The sequence below is a fragment of the Salvia hispanica genome, chromosome 1 (assembly GCF_029641045.1).
Source record: "Salvia hispanica isolate PSC_SH4W2 chromosome 1, Shi_PSC_v1, whole genome shotgun sequence".
Lineage (NCBI taxonomy): Eukaryota > Viridiplantae > Streptophyta > Magnoliopsida > Lamiales > Lamiaceae > Salvia > Salvia hispanica.
The window spans coordinates 34,032,288-34,049,623 of NC_142692.1; the positions used below are offsets into that span (position 1 = coordinate 34,032,288).

At 35.4% G+C, this 17,336-nt stretch overlaps 3 protein-coding genes across 4 annotated transcripts; 1 reads left to right on the top strand and 2 right to left on the bottom strand.

Moving 5' to 3' along the window:
* Positions 1-304: 304 nt before the first annotated feature.
* Positions 305-3,520, bottom strand: LOC125224354 (ABSCISIC ACID-INSENSITIVE 5-like protein 5). 2 transcript variants are annotated; one of them, XM_048127740.2, is made up of 5 exons: positions 3,322-3,520; positions 1,681-2,954; positions 967-1,038; positions 857-886; positions 305-648 (listed from the first exon to the last, which is right to left on the bottom strand). In XM_048127740.2, the coding sequence occupies exons 2-5, from the start codon at positions 2,821-2,823 to the stop codon at positions 574-576; spliced, it is 1,320 nt and encodes a 439-aa protein (XP_047983697.1). In that variant the 5' UTR covers positions 2,824-2,954; positions 3,322-3,520; the 3' UTR covers positions 305-573. The 2 variants fall into 2 exon arrangements, with proteins under 2 accessions (XP_047983697.1, XP_047983696.1); XM_048127739.2 differs by having other exon boundaries at positions 1,681-2,972; positions 3,322-3,519.
* A 2,271-nt stretch (positions 3,521-5,791) lies between these two features.
* Positions 5,792-8,273, top strand: LOC125219396 (protein DCL, chloroplastic-like). Its single transcript, XM_048121366.2, has 3 exons — positions 5,792-6,242; positions 6,627-6,741; positions 7,882-8,273. The coding sequence occupies exons 1-3, from the start codon at positions 5,923-5,925 to the stop codon at positions 8,056-8,058; spliced, it is 612 nt and encodes a 203-aa protein (XP_047977323.1). The 5' UTR covers positions 5,792-5,922; the 3' UTR covers positions 8,059-8,273.
* A 1,110-nt stretch (positions 8,274-9,383) lies between these two features.
* On the bottom strand, positions 9,384-13,573 carry LOC125222721 (protein DETOXIFICATION 33-like). Its single transcript, XM_089062890.1, has 10 exons — positions 13,436-13,573; positions 13,028-13,337; positions 12,291-12,486; positions 11,870-12,215; positions 11,693-11,779; positions 11,397-11,453; positions 11,078-11,316; positions 10,809-10,927; positions 9,661-9,747; positions 9,384-9,552 (listed from the first exon to the last, which is right to left on the bottom strand). The coding sequence occupies exons 2-10, from the start codon at positions 13,265-13,267 to the stop codon at positions 9,496-9,498; spliced, it is 1,428 nt and encodes a 475-aa protein (XP_088919016.1). The 5' UTR covers positions 13,268-13,337; positions 13,436-13,573; the 3' UTR covers positions 9,384-9,495.
* Positions 13,574-17,336: the final 3,763 nt, after the last annotated feature.

Sequence of the window (17,336 nt, forward strand, 5' to 3'; positions counted from 1 at the left end):
CCTTTTTTTTAAGTTGTGCACGTTTCAATTTCATAAAAAATTGTGAAGAAACAATGTAGAAGGAATCGCAAAATTCAGAATTTTATATTCAGATTTAGCCATCCACTTCTTGTTGTTGAACTCAGTCTGCTCTCTACTAGACTTCAAGATGTATACTATAAAAAATCATAGTCACAAGGTTTAATCTCCAATTTATTTTGCAGTCCAATGTATATAATTAACAAATTGATGCTATTATTAGAAGGGCAGTAACAAAAGGTCATTAGATCTTTGAAGAATGCAGCAAGAACCGAAAAACAGAAACTCAAACAATGTAAATATATGTCATTCAAATCTATGTCAACACGAACATGAACACGGGCACGAGAAGCACGACAAGGCAGTAAAATACAGTCTCGACTAATCTCTGTACCTAATCGACTGCCCTTTCGTTAGCTTGAAGCAAATTGTACCTACATTCCATCAGAAACAAGGAACACTACTCTTCTAATTCTCTATACTAGATTACAGCAACATGAACGTTGTCGTCTTCTATGTACTATTTACATAGGCGCATCTCGTTCCACATTGTGTTCACCATGGCCCCGTCTGTGTCCTTCTCAAGCACTGTCTCTTGGTCCCGTTCTGCTGTTTCATCAACTCCAGAGCCTGCCAACATCAAACAGAAAGATGATGAGAAATGCTCGTTTTGGATGGCCGGAGGGGTTCATGTTGGTATTAGTCTACTAACTCATGTTGGACGAGAAAATATCAAAGAATGAATCTTGATGGGAAGTGGAAACGAATCATTGCAAGAAACGAAGACATTCATAAGGAGATCAAAGCAAAATTGTGGCCTTAAAGAGAAGCAACAAACCTGATTCTTCTGCATTTCAATCATCTCGTCCTGCATAGCACAACCCAAAAGCGCGTTAATTTCTTTCCAAATATACGTATGCCATCGCACAGAATTATACAATGACCAACCTGTTTCTTCTGCAATTGTTCGTTTTCCTCCTTTAGTTTGGCAACTTCTTCCTCCAACTCCATATTGTAAGCCTGGAAGAACCCGAAAGGAGATCTGGTCAGTAAGGTTAACATCTTATTCGAACAGGGTCAAAACGAAAGAGAGAAGAAAAGCCGACACCAAAATCGACATCACTGTAGCTGAAAACTCAGTTTGTTGATTAAATGCAGGTACATACATGTTCCTTAGAGCATACACTAACTTACCTCGCTGATTAAGCGTCTCATGAGACTGAGTAACTTGTCATAACTTTTTCATGTCTCGTCACACTCAGAACGTGGCAAGAACATGAAATTTATAGTCATTCCTTTATGTAGCACTTTGCTATCATATCCCTACTTCTACTCTTTTCTCGAGCACTCATTACATCAGACACAGACACAGCAAACAAAAATGTAAAATCTTTCGACATGGCACCATATAGAGATGGACAGGCTGCTGAGGCGAAAATACAAAATTGTTCAAGTTGCAAATTATGGGTAGAAAAGGCACATAATTGCTACAAATATAAATCTACAATACACGAGGAACAAAAAGTTCGATCTAAGTGTGCACGATTGTTGACATAAACGAGGGCAAATTTGATCTTTTATTATAAATTTGATCTTCATGTTTTAAGGCCTCCTAGTTCTATCTGCTACACCCACATTCATGATATATTTAAGATTTTTTACCTGCTTACGAGCTCGTGATCTTGCAGCCGACTCTCTGTTTTTTATCATCCTCTTCTGCCTCCTCTCGACCACCTTCTCCAGGGCAGCACTTTTCCGGCCCCTCAAACTCCCATTAAACACATAAGGAACAGGTGACACGGAAGATGTATCACCATTACTCTTCGAGAGACCATCCGATGAAACAGCTGGAGATCCATTAGACACCAAACCAACCATGTCAAGTCCTCCACCTTGTAAAGCTGGATTATGGACTGGCGAGTTATTCATTACCGGATCAGAAATCCCAACCATTCCGCCCCTAATCCGTGGACTACTCAACTGACCATTAGTTGGAATTCCCATAGCTGATCCATAAGCCAACCCGGACTGCTTAGGAAGGATCTGTTGATGCTGATGTTGTTGTCGTTGCTGTTGCTGCTGCAGCGGATGATTCTCCATCTGCTGAGCAGCAGACCTTACGCCATTCACATTCAATGGTAAATTAGCAGCTGGTTGTGCAGCCATCTGATTACTAGTTTCATTAACCCCAGCACCAATCAACCCCAAATTCCTACTAGCCTGTTGCTGCTGCTGCTGAAATCCGAATCCCATACCCAAGCTGTTATTCACAGGGTGCCACAGATCACCAAAAATCCCAGCATTGTTGGCAGCAGCTAACTGAGCCTCCTCCCTCACGACCCCGGCCCTCTCCAAGAACTCTTCCAGTGTAATTTCCCCCAAAGTCTGCTGCCTCTGCGGCACGCCAAAACTAGCAACAGTGACAGCTCCTTCCTTTGCTGCAGCACCCTCCTTCGACATATCCCTCCACACCTCATCAACTGTTTTCTGGCTTAGTGTCCGAGGAAGGATCAACGATCCCTGCCTCTGCAAGCCACCCCCTTCTTGGCCACCACTCCCACCACCACCAATGGCAGGGCCCAAATTGTGATTATCCTCTGCACTCCATATACTCTTCAAAAGCTCATCCATGTTCATCGACCCAAAATCCTTCCCACTCCCCCCAATAGTATTCTGGAACTCATCGAAGGTCAAAGAATAGACAGAGGACTGCCGTGCCAAAGGGCTATTATTCGGCGGCCTCCCACCACCTCCACCTGCCGGTGGCTCGTTCCCAAAATTCTTGAAATTCAAAGTACTCCCCATTTCTAATACTTCCCCCCTTAAACTCCAACCAATTCAATCCAAACCAATTTCCTTTATCCAATAAAATCACAAAGTAACCCCAAAAGTCAAACAAGCGTGGATCACACCTTTCCTTTCTAAATTCTTCACTCCTACAAATTCACCTAAAACTGAAGGTGAAAGTTGCAAAAACATCTATAATCAGCATATTTACAGCTACCAAAATACATAAAAATACAATCTTGAACCAAAAAAAAAACAGATTATGCTATGATTGCTATCATGCTTCAGTTTCAGTCCACCATCAAAACTTGTTACCACATTCTATCTCACAACATGAACTTATCTACAAATCCAATATGTAAAAACCAAAGTAAAGATTCCCACAAAAGACCCATCCCAAAAACAGCAAAAAGAAAAACAATCCAAATCTAGTAAGCAAATGCAAATTGAGCCCACAACAAAATATCTGTAAAGCTATCAGCTTGTAACGAAAACAGCTCAAGAAAAAACACTAACCACAAATCTCTACGAGATTGACCCAAAATGGAAACTGAACAAATCAGTCCCAAATAACGGATAACTGAAGCCAGTGAGGAATAGGACTAGCCAAGAAAATGAAATTAACAATCGTAAGTCGTAACACACAAAAGTTTTCTTGCCCAAAAAAGACATAAATATAGCAACAAATGAAGGAATAGAGCATTTTTTTTTATTTATTTTAACCAAAATGTTGTTGTAGGATTCCGCCATCTGTCCGGTGGTGACTTTTCCACAGAAAGTGGGATGTAAATTTATGGGCTAACATAAAATAATGGTGGGCCCCACCGACTAAATCGTGGACCAATCATATTTGAGGAGTTAGGTGTGATATCAAACCAACCGTGAGAGGCTAAGTGGTGAGATCAGAACCGCACACGTTTTTTTATGGATGGACGGCAAGGATTTGATTTAGTGTTTGTCGTTTAGTAGGCTTTGACGGGGGCCGGCCCGGCCCGGTTCTAACATGATTGGTTTTGGTGCTCCACTAATTTTGTCCTTTTGAAATTTGAATTGATTAATTAGATGATTTTGTTGCTAATCGCCGATTGCATGTGCAATTGTGATTATGTCAGCTGCTAATTGATTTTATGTTTCATCTAATTTTTCGTACTACTAGTATTTAATTGGTACGATTCTATTTAATTTTTGTTAAAGGAGCGTGGTAAATATCTTGACATGTGTTACATACTATTGAAGCCGATTTTATTTTTGTAGCTGAATATATTAAAATATTAATGTCGTTGCGTTGATATAAAAAAAAATCACTAAAATTATCGTTTGATAACATCTTATCCATTTGCTGATATTTTATCTACTATTCATTAAAATTCGTAAACTTTAATATCTTCAATTCATTTCAAAATTTAAGAGTGTATGGTCTTAATTTTGTATTAGAATTCTATAAACATTATAAGAGGATCTATTAAGAAAGTCAGTAATCCACGTACTTACATTAAAAAGGATGTTCCTAGGGGTGGGTCGATACGATATATCGTATCGAAAATGTTGTATCGTGTTTCGTATCGAAAATATCGATATGAAAGAATTTCATATCGTTTTCGTATCGAACTTTCGATATGGATAATATCAATATCGTTATCGTATTGATATTTCGATATATCGTAAGATCGATACGATACATCGAAATATCGTTATCGTATCGAATACCTATATATCGAAAAATATAATTTCAAAACTGAAAAATAACATAAAAATTAATAAAACTTCTACACAATAAAATAAATAGTATTCTTATTAGGGTTCATATATATATTTTCTAAATATATGAATGAATTAAATGGATTTATATATATTTATAATTTTAAACTTCAATATGTATTAAATTTCAATATATTTCGATATATTCGATATAAAACGATATATCGCGATATAAGGAAATTCATATCGTTATTGTATCGGAAACTTACGATACGATACCGTATCGTATCGGAAATTATGATATACCAAAAATTCGATAATTTTTCGATATTTTTCAACACGATACGAGCGATATATCATTTTTTCGATATTTTTCCCTAACCCTAGATGCTCCTATGAGGGCCGACAATGGAAGGGGTTGTTGGTACAATGGTAGCGAAGTAAAGAATGTGGTTGGCTATGGAGCAAGCAGCCGTGCTAGCATGACTGATTGGCTATGGAGCAAGTAATAGGACGTTCTTGATGAATCGTTGTTTGAATTTTTGTATTTTAAATAAAGTTATTGGTACTACAATTTATATTCAAATTTTATATTTTATATAAAATTGAAAAATGATTAAAAAAATCATTAACATTGACTTTATAGCTATTAGTATTCATTCCGTGCTATGTACTTAACTAATTTTTCTTAAAACTAATTCAAAATTACTTTTTTATCATTCTATGAATTTGAAAACTAAAAACACTAACAAAATTTAGCATCCACAAATGTTTACAATATGCAAATATATAGACTTCATATGTATTTTGTTCTAAAGTTTTCATCATATCTTCTCTTCTAGAGTTTTATATTTTTTTTTTGTATATTATATCTATTTCTAGATATTTTTATTATAAATTATTTTCAATTTTTATACATTATGCTTATTGTTTATTCAAATACATTCCGTATAACGAATAAACATAATTAAAAAAATAAGTCGATGAAGCTCAAATCAATTGATTAGGGGATCATTATTTTAATCATCCTTTTCAAAAAATTTAGCATACGAAAAATATACAACTATAAAACTATAAAAACAACATCATTTTGACTCATTTATTTATAGGTTTTTTAAATCCACAATCACTTATTACCCGACCCAATTCAATCCCGGTCCATTATCAGGACTCCGTTGTTGTCGGCTGTTGGTACCGAGCAGTTCGGATTCGGGTATCCATATTCGTCGGATAGGACGACCCGAGCCGGATCATTCCTTCCAAATTGTGGGGCAAAATATGACATTTGTTATCTTCTACTCTTCGACCTCAAAATTTCTTTTCCTGAACTGAACAAAATTCGCCGAAAACAATCGATGAAATGATTGTTTTTCGCGAATTCAATCCATAAACTGTATAAACACTCTAAGTTAGATTGCTATGGCGTCGTCAATTGTATCTTCGAGCTCAGCTACTAATACTATACATTCATTCTACAGAAATCCGATTTCACAAAACCTAATTTTATCCTCATTTTACATATCTTTCCCGCTTCACAGAACTAGATTGCACGCCGTGAAGACCAGAGCGGATGGCGGCGGCGACTTGTTGAGGAAGCCGTTGGCGCCGGAGTATTCGGATGATGATGGGAGTGAGAACAAGGGCGGAGATGGTGACACGTGGGTGGATTGGGAGGACCAGATTTTGGAGGACACTGTGCCCCTTGTTGGATTTGTTAGAATGATTCTTCACTCTGGAAAGTAAGCTCGTCGTTTAGTTTCATTAATTTGAGTTGCTTATGTTAATCTCTGCATTTCAGCTTACAGCCTTACAGTATGTGTATCTATCTTGCATACAATGATTACAATCACACAAATACACACTTATTAGTTATCGCATTAGTAGAATTTAGTTAGTATAGTGTTGATAAAAATGTTTGAGGCATCTAAATAAACTGATGATGGGAAGTTGAATTCATCATTTGATCCTGTTATTGAGAATTAATCTGAACAAAAAATACTATGAGCAACGAAATCGATGAAGATGCTGGTTTAATGTGATCTATATCATTACTATATGATAGTATGAGGTAGTATAAATCACATTTTTGTCAAACTTACCAATGCACGGATTTTCTATTGTAGGTATGAATGTGGTGATAGGTTGAGCCCCGAACACGAGAGAACTATTCTAGAGAGGGTCCTTCCTTATCATCCAGCATATGAAGACAAGATAGGATCTGGAGTTGATTACATTACGGTATCTATCTTACACTCTCTCTGGTGATACAATACAATAGTTCCTCAAGCTTTTATAGGAATTTAGAGCGATATTCCCAAATTTTATGAAGTTTTCGTGTTTTTTGAACTAGTAAACTTGAAAATTGCTTCACTTTGCATGCATTCAGAAAATAACTCTGGTGCTGAAACATTTTCGAGGCAGCGTGTACCAAAAAATTGTTGCTTTAATTATACGCCAATATCAGCATTTCGTGACGTATAGTAGAAACTATTAGTATTTAAGAACATATTGTATATTTGTACTATCTCCTTCTGGACATATTGTATTACTTGTAACTGTGCTGAAAGTTGTGCCTAAGGTACCATCTATGTCAAGTATTTAAGAACAATGATTCTCCCTGGGGCACTTCACTTCAAAACTTAAGTATTTGTTATTGAAAAAAAGTTTTTACTGATTAAATGTGCATATGCTAGCTTGCAAAATAATGATATTATGAATTAGTGATGTAGTCAGCTATGTGAAATGGAAAATCGATGTGTGATTGCTTTTTCTTGAATAGGGATGAAAAAAATCCTGATGACCCTTTGGACGGAAAAGAACCTACAAATGCAATATCCTTTAGTTCATTACACATACATACCTGAGCAATGACAGCATTGTAGCTTTATCTGAAACCACCGTAGATATCCCTTAGTTCTTTTCTTCTCCTAAAGGAAAAAGCATTAGACTATTGATGATGATGCTTCTGAGATGCAGTTAAGTCATCTGGAAAACAAATACTAATTTCCTTTCCTGCCTTTGACTTTTGGGCATGTTTGCCGGACACCTAGGTTTCAGTTGCTCACAACCAAATGCTCTAACAAGATCCATTTCTCTTCATGTCATTTTATTTGATTCATGGCATCTTTTATAGAAGCTTTTAAGTATGAAAACCAGTCCCATTATTTATTAGGCCGTCAAATATCAATGCAAGAGGCTATAAGCTTATCTATACTGTCAAACACTTTCAGCAAGCATAAATGTGAAAAATGACCTTTTACTTGTTTGTATTGTGTTAAGCCTGATCAGGCTATCACATTCACACAATGTACCTCTAAAACACTCGGTCTTGTTGGTTAATTGCAGAAAGTTTCTAATGCTTGACTCTTTGTTTGACAGATTGGGTACCATCCTACTTTTGGAACCTCAAGATGTTTATTCATAGTTCGTAAGGATGGAGAATTGGTCGACTTCTCATACTGGAAATGCATAAAGGGTTTGATAAGGAAAAACTACCCTTTATATGCAGACAGCTTCATTCTTAGACATTTTAGGAAGAGTAGACGCAACGACTGAAGGTAACTCGTTTTTAAAGAAAAAAAACAGGCTCTCATACTGATACCCATATATGGCTTAGTGTATTACCTCTTTTTCCTCAACCATATCATATTACTGAGAATGAGGATTGGTATATATATTATGCTGGAAAATAGTTGGAAACTATCATTCTGAATATAGCCGTGTTGGATTATGAATGCTTAAATGGAAATAGTAGCTCTGTCTTATGATTAGCATTTTATTAATTGGCTCTTTCTGTTGTAAATTTAGGATGATGTTTTTTTCTATATATTTGTAACATTTGATTTTCTTTTGAAAATACAGCCAACATTTGTTGGTCTTCCATAGCATCCATTATTTTCTTTATTTTTAATTTCCAAAATAATATTTTAGTATTTGATAAGTGAGTCTTACATTCACTGGCGGATCCAGCTTAGGACAAGGGGATACGCTGCACCCCAAATATTTGTCCCTATTATGTTATATTCAGATTTCTCATTACCAAAAGCGTTAGTGGTGCAGTGGTTGGGGGCGTGTTTTCGCCATTCCAAGACCCGAGATCGATTCCTATTAATCCTATTCTTATTTCGTTTACTTTTATATTAGATAGTTACTTATATTTGAATATTTTAGGAAGTTTTTTTTTATGTTTTTTAAACTATTTTGTGGTAGTAGGGGAGCATTAGGGTGCCACCATAGTTAGAGTGACAACGTACCACCAACCTCGTGATGCCACGTGACACGCTATCTAGCAATATTAGGGGCGTATCCAGCAATATCATAGTAAGCGTTTTAGATGGACTGTATAGCTAATACAACAATACTCAACACTCCACACAACAATCCACACAGCAATCCACGTAGTACTATCATGCAATCTGTAAACGCGTACTAAATGAATATAGCTGGATATGCCTCTAATATTGCTGAATAACGTGCCCCGTGGCAGCACGAGATTGGTGGTACGTTTGTCACTTTAAAAGGTTGTCATCTTAACACAATCCAGTTTATATATATATTTTTTTTGATAAGAAGAAAGGCTCAAACCATTCAACATGGTGAGCAAATAATCCAGTTTGTATATATTATATATGTATGAAATTTATTTTTTTATTTATATTTTGATGAATAATTTTTAAAATGTTGTATGTTTATTTACCATAAAATTCGTTTTGGATCCGCCACTGCTTATATTTAACTAAGTCTATATCAATCACATTTTATTATAAAATTATAGTAAATAATTTCACCGCAACAACATCCATGCTAGTTTGGATTTCGGAATAGATTTTTGTCAAATGTGGACCAATCTGAAAATCCAAAAAGCTGAGAGACTATGAATCTGAACCAACCCACAATGTATAAAAATCTGAATTCAAAAATCCAAAATTTTATAAATCCCAATCATATCGAACAATCCAAATAATTCAACTAAAAACAGCATCAGCATTAGCTTTAGTGGTTGGCAACATTTCCACCCCATTTTTTGACACGGCTCTCTGCTTCATTGGCCTATATAATTCAAGTTGAGAAATTGGAATCAAACTCTTCCTCACACTTGTATCATATCACAATCACTTTATTCCAATTATACTAAGTAAATAAATGAAAGAAACTAACCTCTTTCTCCCAATTTCTAGTTGATACTATGCCTATCAAGATCAGTGTCTGCAGACAAATTCCACCAATCATTCCACCCCAAATTCCCTGCATATATTCACCATGTTTTAGATAATAATACATGCGTTAGGATGCGTTAAAATGATAACACCTCTTAAAATAACATCATACCACCATTTCTAGCCAATCATTTGTACACGTGGACGAATAATAAGCTGCCATGTGGCAATAAAAAAAATTGCTCAAGTGTAAAAATCTCGGCCAACAATATACAACATTGTATACATCAATTTTTTCTCAGCCAACAATATCCAACACGCTATACAGCAATCTATAGATTGTTGTGTAGCGTTTATAATATTGCTGGATATGTGGTGTCACAGTGTCACTTTAAGAGATGTTGTCATTTTAACACAAACCTACATATGTTTTAAAAAATATTTCTCTTTCCATTTTTTCGATTTTATACAGAGTTAGTATTTGACATGTTAAGTTAACAAAGAATAAAACAAAAATATTTCTACTCTTTTAGAAATGTCACTTTAAATTGGATAATCCCAAAATAAGCTAAAAAATGTGCATGTGCTCCTTAATGGATATGGATACCAAATGTATCATCTTTACCAATCATAAAATAAATCTCACACAAACCGACCACATGCAAAATCTTAGCATTCAATAGGTGTGGATGTCATATGTATTCAAGACATGGATATAAATTTATTGGACGTCTTAAAGAAATAAAACAGTTGGATGGTGGGTAGAAATTACTGGTGTGGATCCCGTTGCTATTATGGCCGATATAGTACAATAGTAGATTTGTTTAACACTCAATTATTTTATAAAAAAAATTAATATTTTAAAATTATAATTTAGGAAAAAAATAATAGATGTGTGATACAACCTCCCGTGTTATGCTATCAGCCGCATACATATAAATAATACTTTCTCCTTACCTATAATACAAAATATTTTATACACTATTTTTTTTATATAAGTAGATATATTAGTGTTTTTGTTTTAAAAAACGTGGTATCTTCGTCGTAATAAACCAAAAAAGAAAGTATGCTATTTCGTTTAACTAGAAGAATTATTTTAGTAATGAATAAGACAACTAGGTTTAAATTGTACGATGGGAAAGTTCTTACCACGGAGCCAAGGTCGAAAATAAAACCTAAGAGTATCCCAAGTGGTAGTCCAACAATGTAATAACACCCAATGTTGATGTATGCCACAATTGATTGCCATCCAGCTCCCACAGCAACCCCTATCAAGCCACCATGTCGAGCCATTATCTCAACGTTTCAAAACTAATGTCGAAATTATAAAATTGATGAAATTTCGTGCAATAATGATGCCAATGAGCACCCTAGGAATATGAGAAGGGTGCTCGTTGGCATTATAGGCGATATAGTACCAGATAAGACGGGCTGAAGGCCGTTGAGCAAGACCGTAAGAGCGAGGAGAGTTGATAGCCTTGTCGTCTCCTTAGCCACCGCATCACTACTGGTGAAGAGGTAAGGGAAGAAATCCTTTGTGGCTAACACAATAGCCATGCAAACCACCCCGATCAAGATGGTGGTGATCGACACCACCACCACCGAGAACTTTGCAGCCCTGGCATTGCCTGCCCCGAGCTCGTTGGCGACTCTCACACTGCAATGTATTTTGATACAATGAACGCATGTTTCAAACGAGTTAGATTTCCGTGTATAAATAAGTGAAAGAAGGAGCACCTGATGGCAGCATTGAATCCAATTGAGATCATTGCATCCCATCCATTGATATTCATGCTGCAACACACATTTACAAAAGGTGTTAAAACCTAACTCAATGTAGCAATGATAAAAATGAAGAATCTTGTTTTCTCAATCAATGTAGCCATTTTTCATCCATGATCAAAATCAAGAATCTTGTAAAAATCATAACTATATGTAGCAATTCATCTGTGATCAAAACCAAGAATCTTGTTTTCTCAATCGAAACAAGAAAAGAAGAGAAGGATGGTGGGACAACAAGATGAGCCACGTACCAGATAGACAGGGCATCCACCGGTATCACAGGGTTGTCCAAATACCCTGCTATCACTAACAACACCATCAAATACCAGAACTCCAAGCTGCAACATCGAAGCAAAGTCACACCAACATCAACCAAGATCCATGCAAACCTCGATAGGAAAAAGGCGTGAACGACAAAATCACTTTACCATAACATGACAGCAGAGGCCAGAGAGAGCTTCACAAAGTCATACAAGTCGCGAAAGGCCAGCCAGGAGAAGCCACTCCACGCCCCATCAGACTTGGTGTAGAAGATGTACACCAGCTGCAAGATCACAATGAGCCACCACGACGCGTTGAGAGTGATTGCAGCTCCAACAAGCCCCCATCCGAGGTACAAGATCAGAAACCAGCTGAAGAATGTGTGCAGAATCAGAACGAAGAGGGAGATCCACGCCATCACCATGAGCTTCCTCTGCGATTGCAAGAACTTCTGTATAGGGAAATTCACCGCATACGCAAACATCTGTGGTATCATCAAAATCGCAAACCTACCTGCACCAAACACATACTTTGTTCAAACACCAAACTACATTAAAGTTTTATATTCAAAGATTGAATGAAATGAACCTGCAGCTTGAGAAATCTCATCAGACTCCCCGAAGAATGTGAGGATAGGAGCAGCAAAGAGGTAGATCGGAAGGAGCAAGAACGACGTGACAAGCAAGATGATCCATGATCTTTGCATATAAACACCAAGCATCCTGATCTGCCCTGCACCAAATGCTTGCCCACACAATGTTTCTAAAGCACTTCCCATTCCCAACTGCAATCAATACCATCTTTCTTGTTGAATTTCACAACAAAATGCCTTGTTCTATAAACAACATTACAACAGCATATTTCAAGAAACTTATGTGTTTTCTTAATCATAGTCTAACACACATTAAGGTATATGATAAGATATCTGTTTTCCCTGTTTTTCACATAAATATGATAAGATATCTACACACACCCTCACAGTGTCTCTTCCTTACTTTTCATTAAAACATTCAAAACAAATTGTAAGTTCCAACATGCATTAAAGGTGAAAAAAATCCGTTTCCCCTGTTTCATATACAAATCAAGCTCTTTCGAAAAATTTACAATATGTTTCAATAAAAAATTACAAAAAAAATTAATCTTGCAATCCCATTATCCAAAACTAATAACTATAATGAAAACAGTGCCACAGAATCGAATTAAAACCTGAAATTAATTCAAACCCACTAAAAAACAACAAAACCCCACCATAATTCTTCGATTAAATCACATAAACAAACGAGAAAAAAAAAAAAAAAAACAAAGATTGGATTTTTATTTTTTACCATGGCGCCAAAAACAAGACCAGCAATGACAGAGTTCTCGACGGAGACAGCGGCGAGCTCGAGCTCCCCGACTTGGCCGGCGAAGGTCTGCGTGAGGGCGCCGAGCGAGTACTGACAGATGTAGGTGAATATCGCCGGCCCAGATATCCCCCACAGCGTCTTCGACTCCGCGCCGAAACTCTCCAAGAATCCGCCGCCGCCGCGCTTCTCGAGAAGCGGCCTCTCTCCGCCGCCGTCCATGGCCGGAATCACGGGTTGAGTAGTGAGGCAGCGTGATCAATTATACTAAGTACTAGATAATATTATTCTCCTAGTATTACACACGAAAATGAGTGATCAATTATGCTATATTTATGGTGATCAATAAGTCGTATTCAAATTGCCGAATTCAATCGGGTGTACGTGTACCTTAACATACACTGATGCACATGTATTGGATTTATGTTAGGTAAAATGATCGGTTCGCATAGAGGGAAAATAATTATACTCTACTTTATTTGTGTGTGTGTGTGTGTTACTCCTTCTGTTCCGGCTAAAATGAGAGTTGATGGTTAATGTGATTAAATGCAGAGAGAAAGAGTGTGTGTAGGTGTTAAATGGAAAGACAAAGAGAGTTAAATATTTAATTGGAGAAAGTAAAAAAATAGTTGGATGTATTAATTGAGGAGAAAAAATTACCAAAAATAAAAATGTATCTTATTGATGGAGACAAATTAAAAAAAAAAAAATGTCATATTAATTGGAACCAAAATAGTAATTTACAGAGTCTCGTTTCATCTCGCCGTTATATTGAAAATACGTTACGTTAGTCATCGCTTTGGTAAATTGGTTAAATAAGGTTCGGTTTTAAATTCTTTAATATCTACCGACTGGTGCAGTATATAACGTATTTAAATTGTTGAAAAATGTCGGCTATGACAGTTTATTCGTATGATTAAAATGTTTTTTAATCTATGTTTAAAGTGCATGAAATTGCGAATTCGATAATCGTTTAATCGCTTCAGCAATCAATTGTATTGTATCTGCAATCTTGTAAAATAATGGGTACAAGTCCATACAAATGAAATGAAATATAGGGAAAGTAATTTGAATTTGTAAATGTGTTTTGTGTTAAAATATTTTATTTTTACTTCAATTCAACCATGACTTAGCTGTTCTATATATATGAAATCGTGTAAAATAAGGGGACAAGTGCAGACAAATGAAATGGAATATGTATAAGCAAAGTCAATTTGATATTTGCAAATGAGTTTTGTGTTTACATACTATTTTTTTCCTTTTCAATTTAATCATAATTGCATAAAAATAATGTCGTTGAAAGTAGGATGGAATAAAATGATCTCTAATGAAGAACGTGACGAGGCCGAACAAAGATACTACAAACAATTTAATGCATTTGTTTGGATAAACATAAAATTCGTTCCACCAAAAACACCATAAAATTTCAAACGAAATTTAACAAATTTTGTTGTAGTTTAATTATCCAAGAACTGATGATGGCGTCAACATATAACCACTCCATTATCAAGCAAACATACGTCAAAAAGTGATACTATAATAATTTTGCCATGTGGCTTAAAAGATTTTGCATAGCTTTTTCGATAAAGTTTCTGTCGAAATCAAGGCAGAAGTTATATTCACAAATTAAATTTCTTTAGCAAATGTCTCCAAGTCTTATTTTTAATAATTAATTGTCTATAAATATAAAACTGATATCCAAATTTTGGTTTTCAACTAACTCAATTTATTCTATTAAATCTTTAATCTAAATTTTACTATCGGTTACTAACCTAGTTTTTCAAAAATTCTTTGCGATGCTTTCGTAACAAACAGTATATGGTACTCCTTGTCCTTATGTCCTATCTCAAGTAATAATCATTTTTTCATGTCGAGTTGTCCCACCAAATGAGGTGATAATTTCATGATTAATGAGCTCACCCAATTTTCCACGAGCTCATACAATTCCGAATTTCCTATACAAAATCATCATCGAACCAATCTAAATAAAGGAGTTAAATTGACCACTCTTTCCTCATCCATTTTCCATTATTTTGGCAATCCACCAAGAGTGAAGAAATAGGTAGGGATTAAGATGAATAACATCAAAACCACCCATAACACATCCCTAAATTGTTTATTTCCTATATTTATAGGCAATTAAATCACATAAATATGACTGAACAAAATTAAATAAACAAATGAAGCAAGATTGAGATTTAGATTATGATAACCCATATAAAGCCTTACTTTTGGACATTGCAATCTTTATTTGTGCTACATTTCATAATCAATAAAATTCAAACTTGGGCTTCTGGACATATGCAATTCTAAAACGAACTTTTTCAAAAATTGTGATTGGGCTAACTTATTCCATAATCAACATAATTCGAACTTGGGCTTCTTGACATATGCAATTCTAAAATGAAATTTTTGAGTAACTTTTCTAAAAATTGTGATTGGGCCAAATTATTTGAAATCTACTTAAAGAGTGAAGAAGAACTCAACTAAGTTTGAATATTGGATATGCTCAACAAACTAAACTCTAAGCCCAGGCCATAATACCCTTGTCAAAAAATGATTTTAAGACCATACAACACAATTAATAAAATGAGTTTCATTAGCCTAATTAGTTCGTCTACCATGCACCATTTGATATTATTTAATATCATGCACCATAACATTGCATTACTATTCTCATACAAAAACATAAATAAATAAGCTATAGTTGAAATTTACATATATGAGTGTCTAGACCGATATGAAAATCAGAAAATTTGATAGTTACGAATCCACACCAGCCCAAATATATAAAAACTGACATTGGAAATCCAAAATTTTATAATTAAATCCCAATCATAACAGATTAAATCTAAAATTGAAATTTTAATTTATTGATATTTAAAAATTGATATTTAAAATATAATTTTTTAAAATTAAATCTAATATAGAAATAAAGAAACAAAGTGATGACAAAAGGAAAGAAGAATGATAATTTTAAAATAATATCAGATTTAGTACATAAATGAAATAATATCATATTTAAAATGTTAAAAAGTACAAAAGACCAAATTGCCCAAATCCCTCCAAAACCCCCAAAAGGGTATTTTCGGCCGAAAACAGTGAAAAAAGACCATTTTCGAGATAAACCCTTAGTCCATGGATGTCTGACGATATTTTTAAAGTTCAGGGACTATGGGCGAGATAAACCCATAGTACGAGGACCATTTTTGTAGTTCACTCTTCGTCATATTATAGTTGTATAGTTTTAAGACTGTCACTTTGGCAAATGTCCGGAAGTCTTACTTTTATGATTTAATCATGAGTACATATAAGTATAGAAGAGATATCCAGCTTTGATTTGTAACTAAGTGTCTCCGGCGGCGCCCCTCCCACTAGGACCTCCACTAGCCCTTCCCACAAAAACCGCATGCCACGTCAGCACTAGCCCTTCCCATTCCACTGGCACATCTCTAGCCCTTCCCACTGTACTAGGACTTCCCACTAGGACTTCCCGCAATAAAATTAATAAATTCACAATTAAAATTAAAATTTACGGAATTAAAATTTCGACACGAGCGTATTTATAGAGTTTTTTTTTTTAAAAAAAAAAAATTTAAAAATTCCGGATGTCCGACCTTCGCCACAGTGGCGGATGTCCGGTTGGACGTCGACGCGAGGGGCGAGGCCATCGCAGGGGCACTCGGGATGGGCGTGGGCGCCCTTCCCGCCCACTATGGCGCCCGTCCCCGACGGGCGAGTGGGAGGGGCGCCGGTGGAGATACCCTAAACTCTAGATTTTAATCAAATTTTTAGTGTATAATAATTTGGCATTAGTCCAAATTGGCTATTGCAGAAATTAGTTGAAATATAGTGTCAATGATTAGAAAGGATAATTGAAGAAAAACAAGATTGACATGCCCCATGTATTGTTTTAAGCTTAAGAAGATATTTTATGAAGTACTCCAGCAGCTTTTTTTTACTATAAATTTTCTTTTGAAATCAAAATATACGTTAAACTTCAAAGATAAATTTCTTTTGCAAATGTCTAAAAAGTCCTATTTTTACGAATTAACTTCCTATGAAAATAGAAGAGATTCCCAAGTTGGGTTTATAACTAACTCTATTTTTTTTTATATCAAATTTATAGTTTTAAGTAATTTGGCATTAGTCCAAATTGCATTGGCCACTAACTTAATTTTTCAGATTCAGATGTGAAATTCAAATATACTATTGAAAAGCGATACTAAAAAAAAGAAAAAATAGAGTTTGTGGCAATGAATTTCCAAGTCTTTTTTTGTGTGACCAAAAC